General features: G+C 42.6%; 1 protein-coding gene and 1 pseudogene across 1 annotated transcript; both read left to right on the forward strand.

The window, feature by feature from the left end:
* The first annotated feature begins 3650 nt into the window (after positions 1-3650).
* Positions 3651-8918, forward strand: LOC143114994 (keratin, type II cytoskeletal cochleal-like; annotated as a pseudogene).
* Positions 8919-14113: 5195 nt separating this feature from the next.
* On the forward strand, positions 14114-18766 carry LOC143114997 (keratin, type II cytoskeletal 8-like). The gene is made up of 9 exons (XM_076276834.1): positions 14114-14697; positions 16200-16408; positions 16519-16579; positions 16667-16762; positions 16872-17036; positions 17149-17274; positions 17367-17587; positions 17760-17809; positions 17933-18766. Exons 1-9 carry the CDS (start codon positions 14167-14169, stop codon positions 18169-18171), a joined length of 1698 nt encoding a protein of 565 aa, XP_076132949.1. The 5' UTR covers positions 14114-14166; the 3' UTR covers positions 18172-18766.
* The last annotated feature ends 315 nt before the right edge of the window (positions 18767-19081 follow it).

A 19081-nucleotide genomic window follows, 5' to 3' on the forward strand; every position in this document is an offset into this window, starting at 1 on the left:
GTGTACATACTACCGAAATGACGGCCATCTTGGAAAAGGTCTCCATCTTGAATTTTTTATTGGCCATCCAGTTTTTTCAAAAAGTGGCCTTAACAGAATATTTGTGGCATATTTTCTGTATCACCTTTTGGAAACAGTGGCAATGAACATAGGACAGGAATGGCAGCCATCTTGAAAAGTGGTTTCCATCCTGAATTTTTGAGTGACACATACCTTTTCCCAAAAGAGTGTTCCTTGAAGAGTATTTCTGCCTAATTTTATGCTTGCATCACGATTTGAACAATTGAAATGATAAATATTCGACAGGAATGGTGGCCATCTTGAAAAATGGCCGCCATATTGAATTTTTGAGTGGCCAGCGCCTTTTTCCAAAATAGTGGCCCTTAGAGAGTATCTGTGCCAAATGTCATGCTTCTATACCAAAGTTAGGGATGTAACGGTATGAAAATTTAACCTCACGGTTATAGTGACCAAAATGATCACGGTTTTCGGTATTATCACGGTATTTTTAAAAGTGTGTTCAATATGTTCAGAAAGCACTGATAGGCCTACACAAGCTGAAATAGTTTCAAAAAGTGTCCCGTTCAGTTTTTCATGTTTAATTGGCTATGTGCTTATCGCTTAACTTACCCTACCATGACTTGGAGGTTGCTATTACTGTTATTTAGTGATGTAGTACTCAAGTCCGGTCTCGGACTCGAGACCGGTCTCGAGACCAATTTCTGCTTTCTCGGTCTCGTCTCGGACTCGTTTCTTCAAAGACTCGGTCTTGACTCGGTCTCGGACCACAGTGGGAGGAGAAGGACTCGTAATTTCAGAACGAGTCCTCGAGACCAACGCATTTTTTATGTTCATATAAAAAAAACACAAAACACATAACAACAATAATAATAAAATGCAATGTTGACCGGCATTATTTGAAAATGACATCCCATGGTGCAATGCAAAGATACTGCCATCAGAGCCAGTCAGCATAGTCCATATTAAGACGTTAAGACTGCTCCTCTAAACAATTCCCAATCTAGCTTAGTCTGTAGGCCTAATGGTTGATTATTAACTGGGGTAATATTAAATTATGAATATGAAAACTGACATCCTAAAGGACTCGGTCTCGACTCGGACTTGCTTCCTCAAAGACTCGGTCTTGACTCGGACTCGACTGTATTTGAAAACCAACAGACTCGGTCTCGACTCGGTCTCGACCCTTCAAAGACTCGGTCTTGACTCGGACTCGGCATAGGCGGTCTCGTCCCCATCACTACTGTTATTTGGATCCAATGAGTGAGACCAGGCTTGGAATTTCACCATTCTGGGGGCGGTGGAGGGCACAAAGGCCACATAGGCTATAAAAAATATCAAAGTTGTATAGCCTATTCACTGCAGTAGACCTGCATCCCTGTATGAAACATTACAAAAACATGAAACATGACATATTATATAGAACTGCAAATCATCTGAACATCTAATATTTACAGATATCTAGGCTATATTTAACATTTATTTTATATTTGGCCTGTTATGAAATCATGTATTGAACAATTTAAGCACAGTTCAGCTTTAAGAAACTCAAATAGCCTAGATGCATGCTTAGCATTTTGTGATCTACTTTCACAAACTCTTAGTCAGCTGTCCTCTGATTTACCGATATATAGGCGATATTTGTAACATTTATTTTGTATTTGGCCCGTTGTGAAATCATGTGGAACAATTTAAACACATTGTAAAACTTAAAGCCCAAATTTGGAGACATCCATGCATGTCGAAATGTACTGCAAATTCAAAAGTGGATTACTCTGGAACGGCTAACTGTACAGGGGACTGCTTTACACCTTTATGTTCGGTAAGGTCTGCTGTTTATTCTGATATATGGTTTGTCATGTGTTAAACGAAAGGTTCGTGAAGTATTGCACCGAGAGGAATGGGTAGGGAGATGGACGAAAACCTTCAGTAGAATTTATGATTAAATGTAATTATATTATTTACGTTTCTCGCGAACCGTTCACCACAGCGATTCGCGGCTAACATCGTTTAAAAGCTGAGAAAAAGCTCTTTCATGTGATACTTGTGATGTCTGTGTGATGAGTAGGCTACTTCGCGAGTAGTTCAACTGAGAAGAATAGGTGAATTTAGACGCACTTTCTTTCTTGCGCTGTCACTTTCTCCACTGCGTAAAAGAAATTAATTTGCGCTGTGAATGCTAAGATTATTTTGACAGGCCATAGAGGCTAAATAAAATTCGCTATTATTAGGATGCAAAGCAGAATATTGAAAGAAGGGCACCAAGGGCACCGTGGCCTGTAAACCTCTGATTTTCAAAGGGACATCACGGCCAACGCAAGGGGCAAAAACGTGGCCGCCGTGAAATTCCTACCCTGAGTGAGACCAAAGTAAGTGTTCGAAATAAAACTTTAGGCTACTGTGTTCTTCTGATAACGTGAGTGGAATGGATTTAATGTGCACGCGAACATAAAAAGACGCAGAGTGCAAATGATACAGTGCAAGTTTTGCGGTGAAAATGTTCCGCCTTTTAAAATCAGGTGTAGCCTAATCCAATTCGCAGTTAAAACCATCAATTAGACAACAGAATCAGTAGGGTACCAATTTTGCTTCATTGTACCAGGCCTACTGTATGTCAAAAGCAGGCTCGGATGAAGCTGGGAAGGATTAAACACACGGTTTCAACACCGTGATAATCAACCGTGATAATTATGATATTTCAAAAGAAAATGGTAATTGTTATCGTCAACATTTTTATCACGGTTTATCATTATACCGGTAATCGTTACATCCCTAACCAAAGTGAACGATTTTTTTTACTAATCTGCTGCACTATAGAGTTTCAAACTCCCCACTCCACACAGCCACACATATTCACACACATTTTGGATTGCCATCATTTTTAGTCCAAAATACTCATGCATTCAATGTAAATATCCTTAAACTGTAATACTTCAATGCTTCATATAATGTATCTTTAGCTTTGTGCTTGTTAGGATTCCATCTGGGCTGATCCTCCACGCCGCCCCACTGGACACTTTGTGTATTGCCGGTCATGTTGTTTTCCCCTTGTGTTTCTGACCCCACCCTGGCCTGCCTAGTCACCTCCTGCCTTGTATTTAGCTTTCCCATCAGATTCTTGTCTCACCTGGTTCTGTTTATGGCCTGATCATGGTCTTCAGACATAACTGAATTGCACAATCAAGGGGTGCCTTTTATCTCATTTGCATACACTGGGGAAAAGTGCACTTTCACCCTCAGGCAAAGATTTAAAACATACCGCAGACTAAAGATTAAACTAAAAGACATTTGAGAAATGTGCTATCAGGCATCCATGTGAATGATTATGGAGATTAAGCACAGTGAAAATATGACTGCTGTTCCACCTGTACCCCTCAGGGTCTTGCTGACTTTATCTAAATGTCTGCACCTCACCTGAATGTGCTGGATGCCTCTCAGATTTGGCCCTCTCCACCAATCACATGGCTGCCTGCATCCCCTGCAGGTAAGTGAGCTTGCGGGGGAATGTCCTAATTCAGTGGAGGAGGGAGAGCAGTTCTCAGTATAAAGAGGGGTCACACCAGCAGCAAGACACTCAGAGGTACATCTCTCCTCTTAGTGGACTCACCTGCTCCGACTCCTTCCTAGCCCTCCCTAAGCTCTCAACAGCAACCATGAGTGTCAGGATCTCCTCATCCAGCTTCAGCAGCGGTGGCAGCATGAGTGGCGGTGGCTTCAGCAGCGGTGGCAGCATGAGTGGCGGTGGCTTCAGCAGCGGTGGCGGCAGCATCAGGAGGAGCTTCTCCAGCCAGTCCGCCCTGGCAGGTTCCATTGGTGGCAGCCGCATGAGCTCCGTGTCCATGAGGCGCTCTGGTGGTGGCGGCGGCCTGGCCATGGGAGGTGGTGGTGCTGGAGGCCTGGCTCTGGGTGGAGGCATGGGTCTTGGAGCTGGTGGTGCTGGCTTCGGACTGAGCATGGGTGGTGGAGGTGGTGGCTTCGTGGCACCCGCCATCACAGCTGTCACCGTCAACCAGAGCCTGCTCGCCCCCCTGAACCTGGCCATCGATCCCACCATCCAGACCGTCCGCACCCAGGAGAAGGAGCAGATCAAGTCCCTCAACAACCGCTTCGCCTCCTTTATTGACAAGGTCAGTGTAATTTTCAAAGTCAGGCATAGGCAAGAGGGGATAACATCATTCCTCTGTGCTTATATGTACTCAATCCATCATCTGAAAGAATGTTGCTTGTGTTCTCACTAAGAGTTCTCACTAAGTCACTAAGAGCAGTAATAACCAGTACTGTGTTCTTCCAGTTGCTTCACATAGCAGGAAACACTTTGTGGGATGATAAAACAATCATGACAAGATTGTGCAGGTCCGTGTCGTTTTCTCAGTAACTTTTTAAAATCTGTTTTTTTTTTAAATCTCTTTGCTGGCAAGTGGGATAGAGTGATAGTTGTCACACGAATCACCCCACATTTTTTGCTTATCATAACAGAGTTATCATAACCCTCCTGTTGTGTTCGCGGTCAAATGTGACCGATTGATCATTCTTTTCTCTCAAAAATATTGTTAACTTATTCTGACCATCATGATGAGGCTCCTTGACTTTGTTAATACAGGGCATCTGAACACACAAAACAAATGTTGATAATTTTTATAACAATTTGAGTCTGTTATTAAACTTTAGAACACCCATGTGTACAGTATTGCCGGTCAAAAATGACCGGCCATTAGGAATGAATGGGTGAGAAAATGGTCAATGTATAAAATTGAGTCCAGGCACATACTTATTGATCAGATGGACTGTATATATGCTTCTGTACATTAGAACACACACACAAACATACCCTCACTCCCCCTCTTTGCTTCTATGCCAGCCCCCACTGGAACCTTTCCCCAATGGAATCTTCCCCTTTCTGACTTGCATGAGCTCAGGTCAGTGAGGCAGTGAGGTTATATCCAATAGAACACAAGTTGATACAAAGGTCTATCACAACATTACATGATAACATGATGTGTGTTACTATGGATTTATAACAAAGTTACAATGCAGCGGCCATTTTTGACTGGGAACAAAAACTAGAAAACATAAAATGAACACAACAATGCGTGAATATTTTGGACTAAAAATGACGGCAATCCAACATTTGTGTGAATACGTGTGGCTGTGTGGAGTGGGGGGTTTGAAACTTTTGTCTGGAGGAGAGATCCTATGACTGCAGCCTCTTTCTAAATAAGGGCGGTGATCAAGTTATCTGCCCATTCCCATGGCAGCACTGACTCTCTGGCTCCAAATGCGAGATGTGGATGAATGCCTGCTTGCATTATTTTTTGCACTTTTGTGAGCACAATTTACTAAATCGTGCGCACATTTTACTAAATAGTGTGCTCATTTTACAAAATTGTGCTCTGATTTAAATTGTTTGCAAAAAAATAGTAAAATATGTCCACGATTTACTAAATTGAGCGCACAATATAATAAAATGAGACCACAATTTAGTATTACTAGAATGCTATGTAGCAAAACGAGCACACAATTTAGTAAATTGTGCACTCAATCTATTTAAATGAGATCACAACTGAATAAAATGAGTGCACAATTTAATAATATGAGCACACATTCTCTCATTATACAAAAATATCTTGCAATGACACCTTCTGGGCTCCATATATATTTCCTGTGTCATGATGACATTTCAAAACCATCAGCAGACATCTGTCTTGTATAGCAGGGTTCTGTTAGCAGCTAGCATCTACAGGAAAATAAAATGGCTGCTATTTCAACTCCAATTCAACATTTGTCTATGTAGATTAGGATATGTGAAACCTGTTTTTAGGTTTTTCTTAATTTTGCATTATATTTTGTCTCATCTCTTAAGAATCAGCGTCAGTCTAACTGATCTAATGATGTTTAATTTTATTCCCACAGGTGCGTTTCCTGGAACAGCAGAACAAGATGCTGGAGACCAAGTGGAGTCTTCTCCAGGACCAGACCACCGTGCGCTCCAACATCGACTCCATGTTCGAGGCCTACATCGGCAACCTGCGCAGACAGCTCGACGGCCTGGGCAACGAGAAGGTCAAGCTGGAGGGAGAGCTGAGGAACATGCAGGGTCTGGTTGAGGACTTCAAGCTGAAGTGAGTGCCTCAATTATTTATGGACATTGGTCACCGTCTACCACCAGTCATAAAGGGAATGTTTCAGTTTCCCACTACTGTATGACTGACCACCCTCTTGTCCATTTCTGTAGATATGAAGAGGAAATCAACAAGCGTGCCACAGCGGAGAATGAGTTTGTTCTGCTGAAGAAGGTAAAACAGAAATGATCTACCCGCGATCTTCCATTGCAGCTATGACCTCTGAACCTGCAGACTTACCCATTCTTTCATCCCTCTTTAGGATGTTGATGCTGCCTACATGGTCAAGGTGGAACTGGAGGCCAAGGTTGATGCCCTTCAGGATGAGATCAACTTCCTCAGTGCCGTCTATGTGGAGGTGAGAGTTGGTCATACTGTACTTCATCCACAGGGTCCAATCCAAATAGCACTTGCAGTGTTCTCAAGCTCATACGGAACCTTCACATTTGTTTTTCCCTTCCTCACTCAGGAGCTGCGTGAGCTGCAGGGACAGATCAAGGACACCTCTGCTATTGTGGAGATGGACAACAGCCGTACTCTGGACATGGACTCCATTGTGGCTGAAGTGCGTGCTCAGTATGAAGACATCGCCAACCGCAGCCGTGCTGAGGCTGAGACCTGGTACAAGGCCAAGGTGAGTGCATTGGTGTGGCACTAGCTCTCAGTACTTTATCAATGCAGTGTGTGTTAATGAAATGTGCACAGATTAGGACCTTCATTATAACATCTCTTGGTCTTCAACAGTTTGAGGAGATGCAGTCTTCTGCTGGCAAATATGGTGATGACCTGCGCGCAACCAAGTCAGAGATCGCAGAGCTCAACCGCATGATCAGCCGTCTCTCAAGCGAGATTGAGTCAGTCAAAGTACAGGTGAGTTAACCTTCATTTTTGCTCTCCCCACCAAATATTCCATCATCAACAAAGCTCCACCTAACTGACTTACATTCCTCTGTTGTGATGCAGCGCGCCAACCTTGAGGCCCAGATTGCAGAGGCTGAGGAGCGTGGTGAGATGGCAGTGAAGGATGCCAAGCTCCGCATCAGGGACCTCGAGGTGGCCCTCCAGAACGCCAAGCAGGACATGGCCCGCCAAGTGCGCGAGTACCAGGAGCTGATGAACGTCAAACTGGCCCTCGACATTGAGATCGCCACCTACAGGAAACTGCTGGAAGGAGAGGAGTCCAGGTAAACATATCCAACATAGTGCACATACTAATTATCAGTATGATCAGTAAATTGGTATAATTTCTAACACCGAATTACGTGTTAATAACCAGAGGCGGACAATTCTTAAGTAAATGTACTCAAGTAGGCTACTGTACTTAAGCACATTTTCAAGTATCTTTACTTTACTTAAGTATTATTTTTTTTGGAAACTTGTGACTTTCACTTCACTACATTTTGAAGACAAATATTGTACTTTTGACTCCACTACATTTTAAAAGCTAGCATTAAGTAAGACATTGGGTTTGAAGAGATTTTGCAATTATGTGATCATACTGTTGTGTTGTCTTAATTTTGTCAATTACTGAATATGACCATGGCAGTGGTCATGATGGCAGTGGTAGGTAATGCAGAGAATTCTTTGTCTCGGCCTACATGTTAAATAAGTCACTATAAACTCACACAAGGGATTTTTTCAGAGCTCCAACCTCAACATCACGCATGTTGATTTGTTTACAAGCCAAAGGATAGGACCCAGAAATTATATTTTTGTAAAAGTCATGTTGATTGACTAGGTAATAAACTTGATTCAATAAGGCTGGCATCCCAGTGCAAATGGTCATTCTCCCAAGTAATTAATTTACTATGACTTCAGAACAATTAAAAAACGTACATACCGGTAATTATGCTTATGAACAAAAAAAAACCTGTTCATTTTACCTGTTGTTTGAGGTCACTAAGACCATCAATAGGAAAAAAAGCAAGAACATTGGGTACAACGATGGTCAATATTGTACCACATTTTCTTGATCTTTTTCCTACTAACAGCACAGACACACACACACACACACACACACAGACACACACTCACACACACACACACACACACACATACACAGTGGCCTTGAACCACAGGGCTATAGGATGAAAATGGGCAGCTTTGCTTTTTCACTAGCAAAATAGTGTCCAACCAAAGAACGTGCATTTCATATCAGTTTAAGTCTGTGGCCTCTGCATCACTGACAAAATTAACATTATACAACACATCACTAGAGAAATACTTTGTACTTTGAATACTTCAGTATTTTACCAAGTTTTTAACAAGTACTTGCATACTTTCACTTAAGTAAAAATTTGACTAGGCAACTTTCACTTGCAGTGGAGTAATGTTTGACTAGGAATATTTATACTTTGACTTAAGTAAAGAAATTGAGTACTTCTTCCACCTCTGTTAATAATCCATCATCCTTTCCACAGAATTGGTGGTGCCTCTGCAACCGTTCACGTTCAGGAGAGCTCCGCTGCTGGTGGTAGGTAGAATTCCTCATTTCAGGACTGCATAAGAATCCAGGAAATGAATAACACTGTGTGTTGGCTGCACTCTCTTTTTGCTGCTCTTGCATTTAACTGAATCAAATGTTTTGCAGGAGGCGGTGGCCTGGCCCTTGGTGGTGGCGGAGGATTCGGCTATGGTGGTGGTGCCGGCATGGGCATCGGAATTGGCGGCGGCATTGGCGGTGGCTCCAGCCTCAGCATTGGCGGTGGCAGCAGCATGTCCATGTCTCGCTCCTCCTTGATGTCCAGTGGCATGCGCCGCTTCTAAATGAGGAACAACACCTCTCCTCCCTTCCATCTGCTTTGCCCCCTGCTATCCCCAATTCCACTCACAGAACATTCGACAACGTCCTTCATGACGTGTTCTTCATGAACAAAAACCTGAAGAGAGAAAGAAATTATGCCAGAAATGGTTAGAGCATCACACTTTGGAAGCCTTTCCCATCACAGGCCCATGGATCTGCAACAAGCCATGTACATGTCATGTGAAAACACTAAATAAATGTTGGTTCTTTATGAAGTATTCTTTTGTTGTTGGTTATTTGTTTTTGTATTCAATTGTCTTACATTGAGAAAAAAAAAAACAAATCTGGGGAAAACAAGGTGTGAATTCAATCAGTTATTCAATCCAATTCAATTCAGCAATATTGGGGTATTATCAATGTTCTGCACTGGGTAAAAGAGAATGAGAGCTGATGGGAAAGGACTGAGAATAGAAATACATGGGAATGCAATGGTATCAAACAAAAATATGAAATCATACGAAAATCACTTTAAAGGTACACTAAGATTTTCACCTTAATATAGCCTTTACAAAGCCAATTTGATAGTAAACAAACTTGTAATAGTAAACAAATTTGTAATAGGCAAACTGTTCACCTACGGTAGCATACAGCAAAGACGTAGTGAGTTGCTACCGAGAAAACCAGCCGGAACGGCTGCCCGACAAATCTCGTGAGAATCGTGAAACATTACCTTGTCAGTAGATATAGCTCTTTGGAGATAGTTTTAGCCTGTTGTTAATCCTTCACCTCCACAACAAAAGCATTTTCATTGTGTACAGGGGGGGATAAGTCACGAGAAGTTTGCTGTTTACAACAGCAGAGTAAAACAGAAATATATCACCACTCTAGAGAGGGCTCTACAGTCACCAAAAATACCGGAACCTGCATAGTTTACCTTTAAAATCACAAAATTACGGGGATCCAAAATAAAGAGATGAACACTAAAGTATTGATATCTAAAGCAAGCTGAGAATAAATGAAGATGTTTGGGGGGGGGGGCATGTATGGGACATGTTGGGCTAACACTGCATAAGAATCCAGAAAATAAATAGTGCTGCGTTTTGTCTGCTCTCTCTTTTGATGTATCCCTCTCCTGGGCCATCTGGAACCACAAGGGAATGTGTCATAGACTGCACAAGAGAAGCCAAGGCTTTTATGTAGCATCTAATGTTGCGCAATCAAATTCCTGAAATAGTCAGATATACCTTAAACATAATTGGTCTAAGGTCACGTCTCATGAATAATATTTAAAAATCTCATAACAGTCAATATATGTTCAAAGCATTTTATTTGCAATTACACAACTTTCATGGATTATTGATTAAGAAAGACAGATACAGAAATACTTTTTTACCTACTGCAATAGCATTTTATAATGACCCCCAGAGCAGAGACAGAGAATCCCCCCAGAGCAGAGACAGAGAAATTATATTTTTAGAATAATATATGTATATAAAATGTATGCATGTATGTGTATATGTGAATGATGATTGTATGGCTGTTGTAACACTAATTTCCCTCTGGAGATGAATAAAGTATATCTACATCTATCTATCTATCCATCTATCTATCTATCTATCTATCTATCTATCTATCTATCTATCTAATTATTCCACACTGTTTAGTGTAGATGCTTTATCATTGTCATTGATGCATCACAATTATCACAGTTATTACAGAATTACACAATTATCACAGTTCTATGCTCTCATGTCCTTTCGTTACATAAATTCACTGCTTTCAGAACACTGACATCTGGTGGTTAACTCATAAAAGTGCATACATGGAAGTGAAACAGCACCGACAAAAGAAACAAATTTGTGACATCCATAAAAAAAGAACTCTTGTAACATAGAATATTATTCTCTTTATATTGTGGCTGGAAAGTCACTTATAATGAAAACATCTCACTGACTAATATAGCCCTGTGTTTTACATATCCTATACTCAACATTTTGCTGGTCTTTTGATATGAGGATGATTCAATTATAGTCTTCAATGAAAAAAGTTTGTTTGTTATACGATTTCAAACTAATGGACTCAAGACCCATGTGTATATGCTTCTAGGTAGGCTATAATGCTTTACGGCATTTCAAAAGGTGAGATATAAAACATCACAGTAATAAATTGACATAATATAGAAACTTAAACCCATCTTGAAAACAAAAATAGACCAAACCTAAAAACTGCAGTGGTGACATTAAGTTGCGCTATTTTGCATTCTCCCAGGGGACCTGAAAAGCAACTGTACATACACTATCGGTCAAAAGTTATGCAACAACTGCTCTTTTATGGTTCCTTAAATGTTTTGTTTATGGTATTATGGTTATGTAGTGTACACAAACGTAAATTATATATAGGCTCTTCCATTTTAGCCTATTGATTCGCAGACTGATAATTATGGCCTACCGAAGTTTATTGTAGAGTTGGCTGAGCTAGTTCTTTCTAAAAATTACTTCCTTTTTGAACATAAGTATTATATACCATTTTTCTAAAAAAGCGTTGGCTCATTTCGCAAATCAGACTTCACATTCTCAAAGCTGTTTGTTCATACTCCATATCATCTTATCACTTCATTAAGGCCGTTTCTCCCTATCTTAGTGCATCACTGCTAACCTGACTCTCGCCAGATGAATTTCGTTCCGCCTAGCTCCACTCATCCATCTGCATTGCACTGCACTGCATTGGATCGATCCATTGGAGTGGTGCTTCAGAAGGCTGGGCCTTATTAAAAAATCCTTGCATAAGATTGGATAAGGCACTTGTCCGTCATCTATTGACGTGCTACTTCAACCACTCACATCGAAGCCAACCCGTGACGCTGAGAACAGTCTCACAGTCGCTTCTACGCTACGTCACATCTATGAAACTCCCGCCCTGCGTCCTGATTGGCTCTACCATACAATCTCGTGCTGAAATCACTCTCAACGGAACCGATCCCAGATGGATGTCAGTGGAGCTAGGCGGAGCTAAGCGGAACGAAATTCATCTGGCGAGAGTCAGGTTACATCAATGCAACTGATTTTGTAAAAACGTATGCTGTTTTTCAAATGTATAATTGCTAATGTCATATACTGTACTAGTTCCCTGCTGAATAGTCCTACCCCATGAAACAAATTGGCCTTATTTTATCGCTTGTGTCATTACATGCAAATGTGTTGAACTAGTTGTCATACTGTAACTAGTCATATTTTAGTCACTAGTCATATTATGTCTAGCTTATATACATATATTTGACCTGACAGACAGGAACGTCAGGATATATAGAAAGATGTAGAGTGGTGCACAACTCACACACATAAATACACACACACACACAGTACACATGCACGTACAGGCACGCATGCACATTGTGGTGCATAATGTAGGAGGACATTTTTACATTTCAGATCTGTGTGCAAGAAAACCATTCTGTATATTTTACTCATGTGCTCTTTTACTTTTGTTTCGCTTTACTTACTTCTTACTTTCGTCCCGGACGAGGCCCCAAACTGTCGTGCTAAAATTCTGGATTGTTCAAAACACTTCTCTGAGACCTATGCCGTGTCGCTAACAAGCGCAGTCTAAAGACACAGAGAAAAGGCAGACTTCTTATAGGATTTGTCAAAGCTTACATCTCCCCTTGTGGCATGTCAAATATTCACTGACCACATCACCCAAACTCGTCAACATTGTACACAAGGATGTATCCCTTAACAACCGACATCAGTGACATTTCCCCAAACTTCGACCTAACATACATGCAGGCGCCAACCTTCTTGGTGAAGATGGCAGCTCCATCTCAGGGCCCCCTCTATCCAAACCAGCACGTGCTGTATGCACAATCACCTTGAGAAAGAATGTCACAAATGCTAAACATCTCTCATCATCCCAATTTCTGTTGACTTATACACTTCTATGAAGAACTTGCTCACAAACAAAAGTAAAAGAGCACATGAGTAAAATATACAGAATACACACATATGGTTTTCTTGCACACAGATCTGAAAGGTTACATGCACACACGCAGGAACGCACACACTCGCACGCCCGCAGACACATAAACACACACACACACACACACAGACATGCACGCACACACACACACACACACACACACACACACACCCACACGCACACACACATATTGTGGACCATTGGGTCTATTTTTAAGTGCATGTCTGCAGTTGCAGCATTGCGAGCTTAGGGAAAAGCCACTTGCTCATGATTTTTTATGTAAAAATAAAAGTGACTCCTTTTTGCTAAGACTTTGTCTTGTAGTCTTTCAAAGAGCAAATGTCAGTTACACTTTACTTGACAGTATTAGGGTTAGGGTTAGGGTTAGAGTTAGGGTTAGGGTTCATGTGTCATGACAGTGTCATATGTTCATGACAGAGTCATGTCACTCTTATGTCGATACTGTCAAGTAAAGTGTTACCCAAACGTCTCTACCTTCAGGCTCTTATTTATGTTGCTATTATTGCAACATTTCATACTCTTGGCAGTTTATCAATCACCTTCAGATAGACGCTGAGAATGTTTTTCCAAACAGCCCTGAGGGTGTTCCCATACAAGTTGAGCACTTGTATTACACAAATAGAAAACGGTCTAAATGTTGTATACTGGCACAGATGTGTACATCCTTAGTATTATTACTGATACAGCCTCAGCAGGAATTTTGTCAAGACTGCATCTTATCATACTGTTTACTATAACACTCATGGAATGTACACAGTTGAGAACCATTATGATTGCGAAATGTGTTGAAGACCACACTACCACTGTGTATGAGAAATGCAATGAGATAGAAACGTCCGTTGAGACCTCCCTGAAGTCTTTAGGGGTAGGGACTGCACATATGAGCGTGCCTACATGTTTATAACAGACAGGATGGTTCTATCAATATATAATACATGCATCGACTATCAAACTGGAAGTGAGTAATATTAAGAGGTTTTATGTTTACGTTTTTACTTATAACAACCTTATAAGTAATTAAAAATGAACATTTAACATCCATTCCACCTGTTCCTGAATCCCCCTTAGGGTCTTACTGACTTACCCTGCAGGTAAGTGAGCTTGCAGGGGAGTGTCCTTATTCAGTGGAGGAGGAGGGAGAGCAGGTCTCAGGTGAGAGCCAGCCCTCTCTCTTTACAGTATAAAGAGGGGTCACACCAGCAGCAAGACACTCAGAGGGACATCTCTCCTCTTAGTGGACTCACCTGCTCCAACTCCTTCCTAGCCCTCCCTAAGCTCTCAACAGCAACCATGAGTGTCAGGATCTCCTCATCCAGCTTCAGCAGCGGTGGCAGCATGAGTGGCGGTTTCAGCAGCGGTGGCTTCAGCAGCGGTGGCAGCATGAGTGGCGGTGGCTTCAGCAGCGGTGGCGGCAGCATCAGGAGGAGCTTCTCCAGCCAGTCCGCCCTGGCAGGTTCCATTGGTGGCAGCCGCATGAGCTCCGTGTCCATGAGGCGCTCTGGTGGTGGCGGCGGTCTGGCCTTGGGAGGAGGTGGCGGTGGTTCCAGCTTCAGCTACGGCATAGGCGGAGGTGGTGGCGGCGGAGGTCTGGCCCTCGGGGGTGGAGGCATGGGTTTTGGAGCTGGTGGTGCTGGCTTCGGACTCGGCATGGGCGGTGGAGGTGGTGGCTTCGTGGCACCCACCATCACAGCTGTCACCGTCAACCAGAGCCTGCTCGCCCCCCTGAACCTGGCCATTGACCCCAACATCCAGACCGTCCGCACCCAGGAGAAGGAGCAGATCAAGACCCTCAACAACCGCTTCGCATCCTTCATCGACAAGGTCAGTGTGCTTCTCAATAAAAAGTAAAAGTTTAGACAGAGTCGAGCATAGGCAAGAGGGGATATCATTCCTCTATGCTTATTATTGTGTACTCAGTCCATCATCTGAAAAGACGTTGCCTGTAAAAGTACTCATTAAGTCACTAGTAATGTGCAGTAATAAGCAGTAAATTGGTCTTTCAGTTGCTTCAAGTAGCAGGAAACACTTTGTGGGGTGATAAAACAATTACAAAGATTGTCCACTGTGTCTATTTCTCAGTAACTTTTTAAAATGTGTACTTTGCTGGCAAGCGGCTTAGAGGACTAGCCCAGATGCGGCCACATTATATGAAGCAGGTCGCCTGGCCAGAGTGTAATACTATGACAGCAAAAGCTCTATTTTTGAGTATTTTGGACAAAAAAGTATGGCAATCCAAAATGTGTGTGAATATGTGTGTGTGGAAGGGGGGGGGGGGGTGAAACTCTTGTCAGGAGGAGAGATCCTATGACTGCAGCCTCTGTTTAAATAAGCGGCGATCAAGTCATCTGCCCATTTCCATGGCAGCACTGACTCTCTGGCTCTCTCTGACAAATGGGAGATGTGGATGAATGCTTGCTGTGTGAATGTCTCCTGGCATGATCTGCAAAAGACCCCAAAGGCCCTGCAGGATGAGAGAGGCATCCGGGTGTGGCTTCCTTGCCTCCATGCCTGGCATGCATGCCACATGTTTACACGCCAAACGCCCAGCAGCAAAGTACAATGCTTGGCACTACGGCAAAGAAAACAACTTTACTGTGAACCAATGTTCCATAGCTTTTAAGAGCCTTGAGCAAATTCACAAGCCTAATCCATCAGTTGTTCATAGACGCTGAATTCCCACGGATCAGTGACTGAACAAATGCAATTAAAGAAAGAACAGGACGGCTACTTAACTAAAGATTCTTTGCTTTTATATATGCACACCACAGCTAAAACAATGTGTCATCAGAGATGGGCTCAATCATTCATAAGTAATAACATTTGTTAAATAAACATTATTTTAATTTAAGATTTTTTGAATTAAAGATTTTTTTTCCATGAAAGGCATCATAAATATCTCATATAACCAAAATAATGTTTTTAATGTTTTTATAAGGTTTCACTTTGTGTACACTTTTTTAGCTGTTCAAAATGTTATAACTAACTTAGGCACTATCAAACGCATACTTGTCTCTTTGTCACATCTGACATCTATCCCTGTCAGTCAGGCTCTGACAAAATTGATAGTTCTTGAATATTTCAGTGTTAATAGTAATATCTCCTGTGTCATGATGATATTCCAACACCATCAGTGGATTTCTAATTAAATTACTTGAAAAATTGTTCTTCTTATGTAAGAAGAAAAATAAAATGGCTGCTATACACAAACTCCATTTTTACTCTGAAAAAGTTTAATGTGTCATAATGTCAAGTTTTTGTCTCAGGAATCAGTGTCAGTTTAACTGATCTAATGATGTTTGAATTTATTCAATTTTATTATATAGGTGCGCTTCCTGGAACAGCAGAACAAGATGCTGGAGACCAAGTGGACCCTTCTCCAAGAACAGACCACTGTGCGCTCCAACATCGACTCCATGTTCGAGGCCTACATCGGCAACCTGCGCAGACAGCTCGACGGCCTGGGCAACGAGAAGGTCAAGCTGGAGGGAGAGCTGAGAAACATGCAAGGTCTGGTTGAGGACTTCAAGAATAAGTGAGTGCCTCAATTATTTATGGACATTTGTCACTGTCTACCATCTGGAATGTATGCAGTTTCAGTTCCTACTTATGTGTGACTGACCGCCCTCTGCTCCTTTTCTGTAGATATGAAGATGAAATCAACAAGCGTGCCTCAGCGGAGAATGAGTTTGTTCTGCTGAAGAAGGTAAAACAGAAATGATCTACCACGATCTTCCATTGCAGCTATGATGTCTGAACCTGCAGACTTACCCATTCTTTCATCCCTCTTTAGGATGTTGATGCTGCCTACATGGTCAAGGTAGAACTGGAGGCCAGGGTTGATGCCCTTCAGGATGAGATCAACTTCCTCAGGGCCATCTATGAGGAGGTGAGAGTTGGTCATACTCATAAACCCACAGGGTCCAATCCAAATTGCACTTGCAGTGTTCCCAAGCTTATACGGAACCTTCACATTTGTGTTTCCCTTCCTCACTCAGGAGCTGCGTGAGCTGCAGGCACAGGTCAAGGACACCTCTGCTATTGTGGAGATGGACAACAGCCGTACTCTGGACATGGACTCCATTGTGGCTGAATTGCGTGCTCAGTACGAAGACATCGCCAACCGCAGCCGTGCTGAGGCTGAGACCTGGTACAAGGCCAAGGTGAGTGCATTGGTGTGGCACTAGCGCTCAGTACTTTATCAACACAGGGTATTGATTTTTGAAATGGGCTGTAACTAGAACCTCCATATTAACACCTGTCGGTCCTTAACAGTTTGAAGAGATGCAGTCCTCTGCTGGTCAATATGGTAATGACCTGCACGCAACCAAGTCAGAGATCGCAGAGCTCAACCGCATGATCAGCCGTCTCACAAGTGAGATTGAGGCAGTCAAAGGACAGGTGAGTTAACTTCACTTTTGCTCTCCCCACCAAATATTCCATCATCAACAAACCTCCACTTGACTGATTTACGCTTCTTTGTTATGATGCAGCGCGCCAACCTTGAGGCCCAGATTGCAGAGGCTGAGGAGCGTGGTGAGATGGCAGTGAAGGATGCCAGGCTCCGCATCAGGGACCTCGAGGTGGCCCTCCAGAACGCCAAGCAGGACATGGCCCGCCAAGTGCGCGAGTACCAGGAGCTGATGAACGTCAAACTGGCCCTCGACATTGAGATCGCCACCTACAGGAAACTGCTGGAAGGAGAGGAGTCCAGGTAAACATATCCAACATAGTGCATATACTAATTATCAGTATAATCAGTACATTTGTATAGTATAATAGTAGTCCCAACATAATAATAGTCCAAAACCTGGCCTAAAAAATTATCTGGCCATTGTTAGGTAGCAACAACAATGACAAATCCTAATCCACCTTCCCTTCCACAGAATTGGTGGTGCCTCTGCAACCATTCACGTTCAGGAGACCTCAGCTGCTGGTGGTAGGTAGAATTCCTCATTTCAGGACTGCATAAGAATCCAGTAAATGAATAATACTGTGTGTTGGCTGCACTCTCTTTTTGCTGCTCTTGCATTTAACTGAATCAAATGTTTTGCAGGAGGCGGTGGCCTGGCCCTTGGTGGTGGCGGAGGATTTGGCTACGGTGGTGGTGCCGGAATTGGCAGCGGTGGTGGCGGAGGATTCGGCTACGGTGGTGGTGCCGGCATGGGCATCGGAATTGGCGGCGGCGGTGGTGGTGGTGCTGGATTCGGCTACGGTGGTGGTGCCGGCATGGGCATCAAAATTGGAGGTGGCAGCAGAATGTCTCAATCCACCAGCTCCAACATGATCCACTATTGATAACATCTTCTACCTCCAACATCCTCCAGCTCCAACATGTGCTACCCCTATTGATAACATCCTCAAGCTCCAACATGCGCTACCCCTATTGATAACATCCTCCTGCTCCAACATGCGCTACCCCTATTGATAACATCCTCTACCTCCAACATCCTCCAGCTCCAACATGCGCTACCCCTATTGATAACATCCTCCACCTCCAACATGCGCTACCCCTATTGATAACATCCTCCACCTCCAACATCCTCCACCTCCAACCTGCGCTACCCCTATTGATAACATCCTGAGCAACAAGTGTTCTTTTTGAAGCATTTCCAAACACAAGCCCATGGAGCTTCAGAAACAACTCAAAGTGATATCCTGGCCCTCAATGAATAGAGTAATTGTTTGATAGCCTACAGTATGCATGGTCATCTTTTGCTCTGTTCTCTACATTTCTCCTGGGATAATGGGCCTTGCAGAGAGCTTTGTAGGCAGCTCTCTGTTATCACTCACTTCTCCATGTGTCCCTGCAACCGCTGATCTTGACCAGATTTAGGATGTGCCATGTACAACAAGTGAAAACACTGAATAAATCTTGGTCCTATATAAAGTATTCCTTTGTTGTTGGTTATTTGTGCTCACATTCACTTGTATTACACTGAGAAAACAAAAGAAAACAAAACTTGGGAAGGCAAGGTGTTGTGGAGGTGAGGGTACACCTTCAAATGAAATCTCAATCAAATTCAGCAATATTGGGGTATTGTCCATGTTTGGTGCTGGTAAAAGAGAAAGAATCATTTGGAAGGAAATAAAAAAACAAACATGGGAAAGCAATGCTATCAAACATGCTATCAAACACCTCAAACATCAAACATCTGAAATCATGCAAAGTCACTTGAAATGCACACAAATAACAGAAATAGACTTT

Source organism: Alosa pseudoharengus, unplaced genomic scaffold (assembly GCF_046254945.1).
Source record: "Alosa pseudoharengus isolate Yale_2024_CS ecotype anadromous, Long Island Sound unplaced genomic scaffold, YU_APseudo_1.1 YU_APseudo_1.1_scf_9, whole genome shotgun sequence".
Classification (NCBI taxonomy): Eukaryota; Metazoa; Chordata; class Actinopteri; order Clupeiformes; family Clupeidae; genus Alosa; species Alosa pseudoharengus.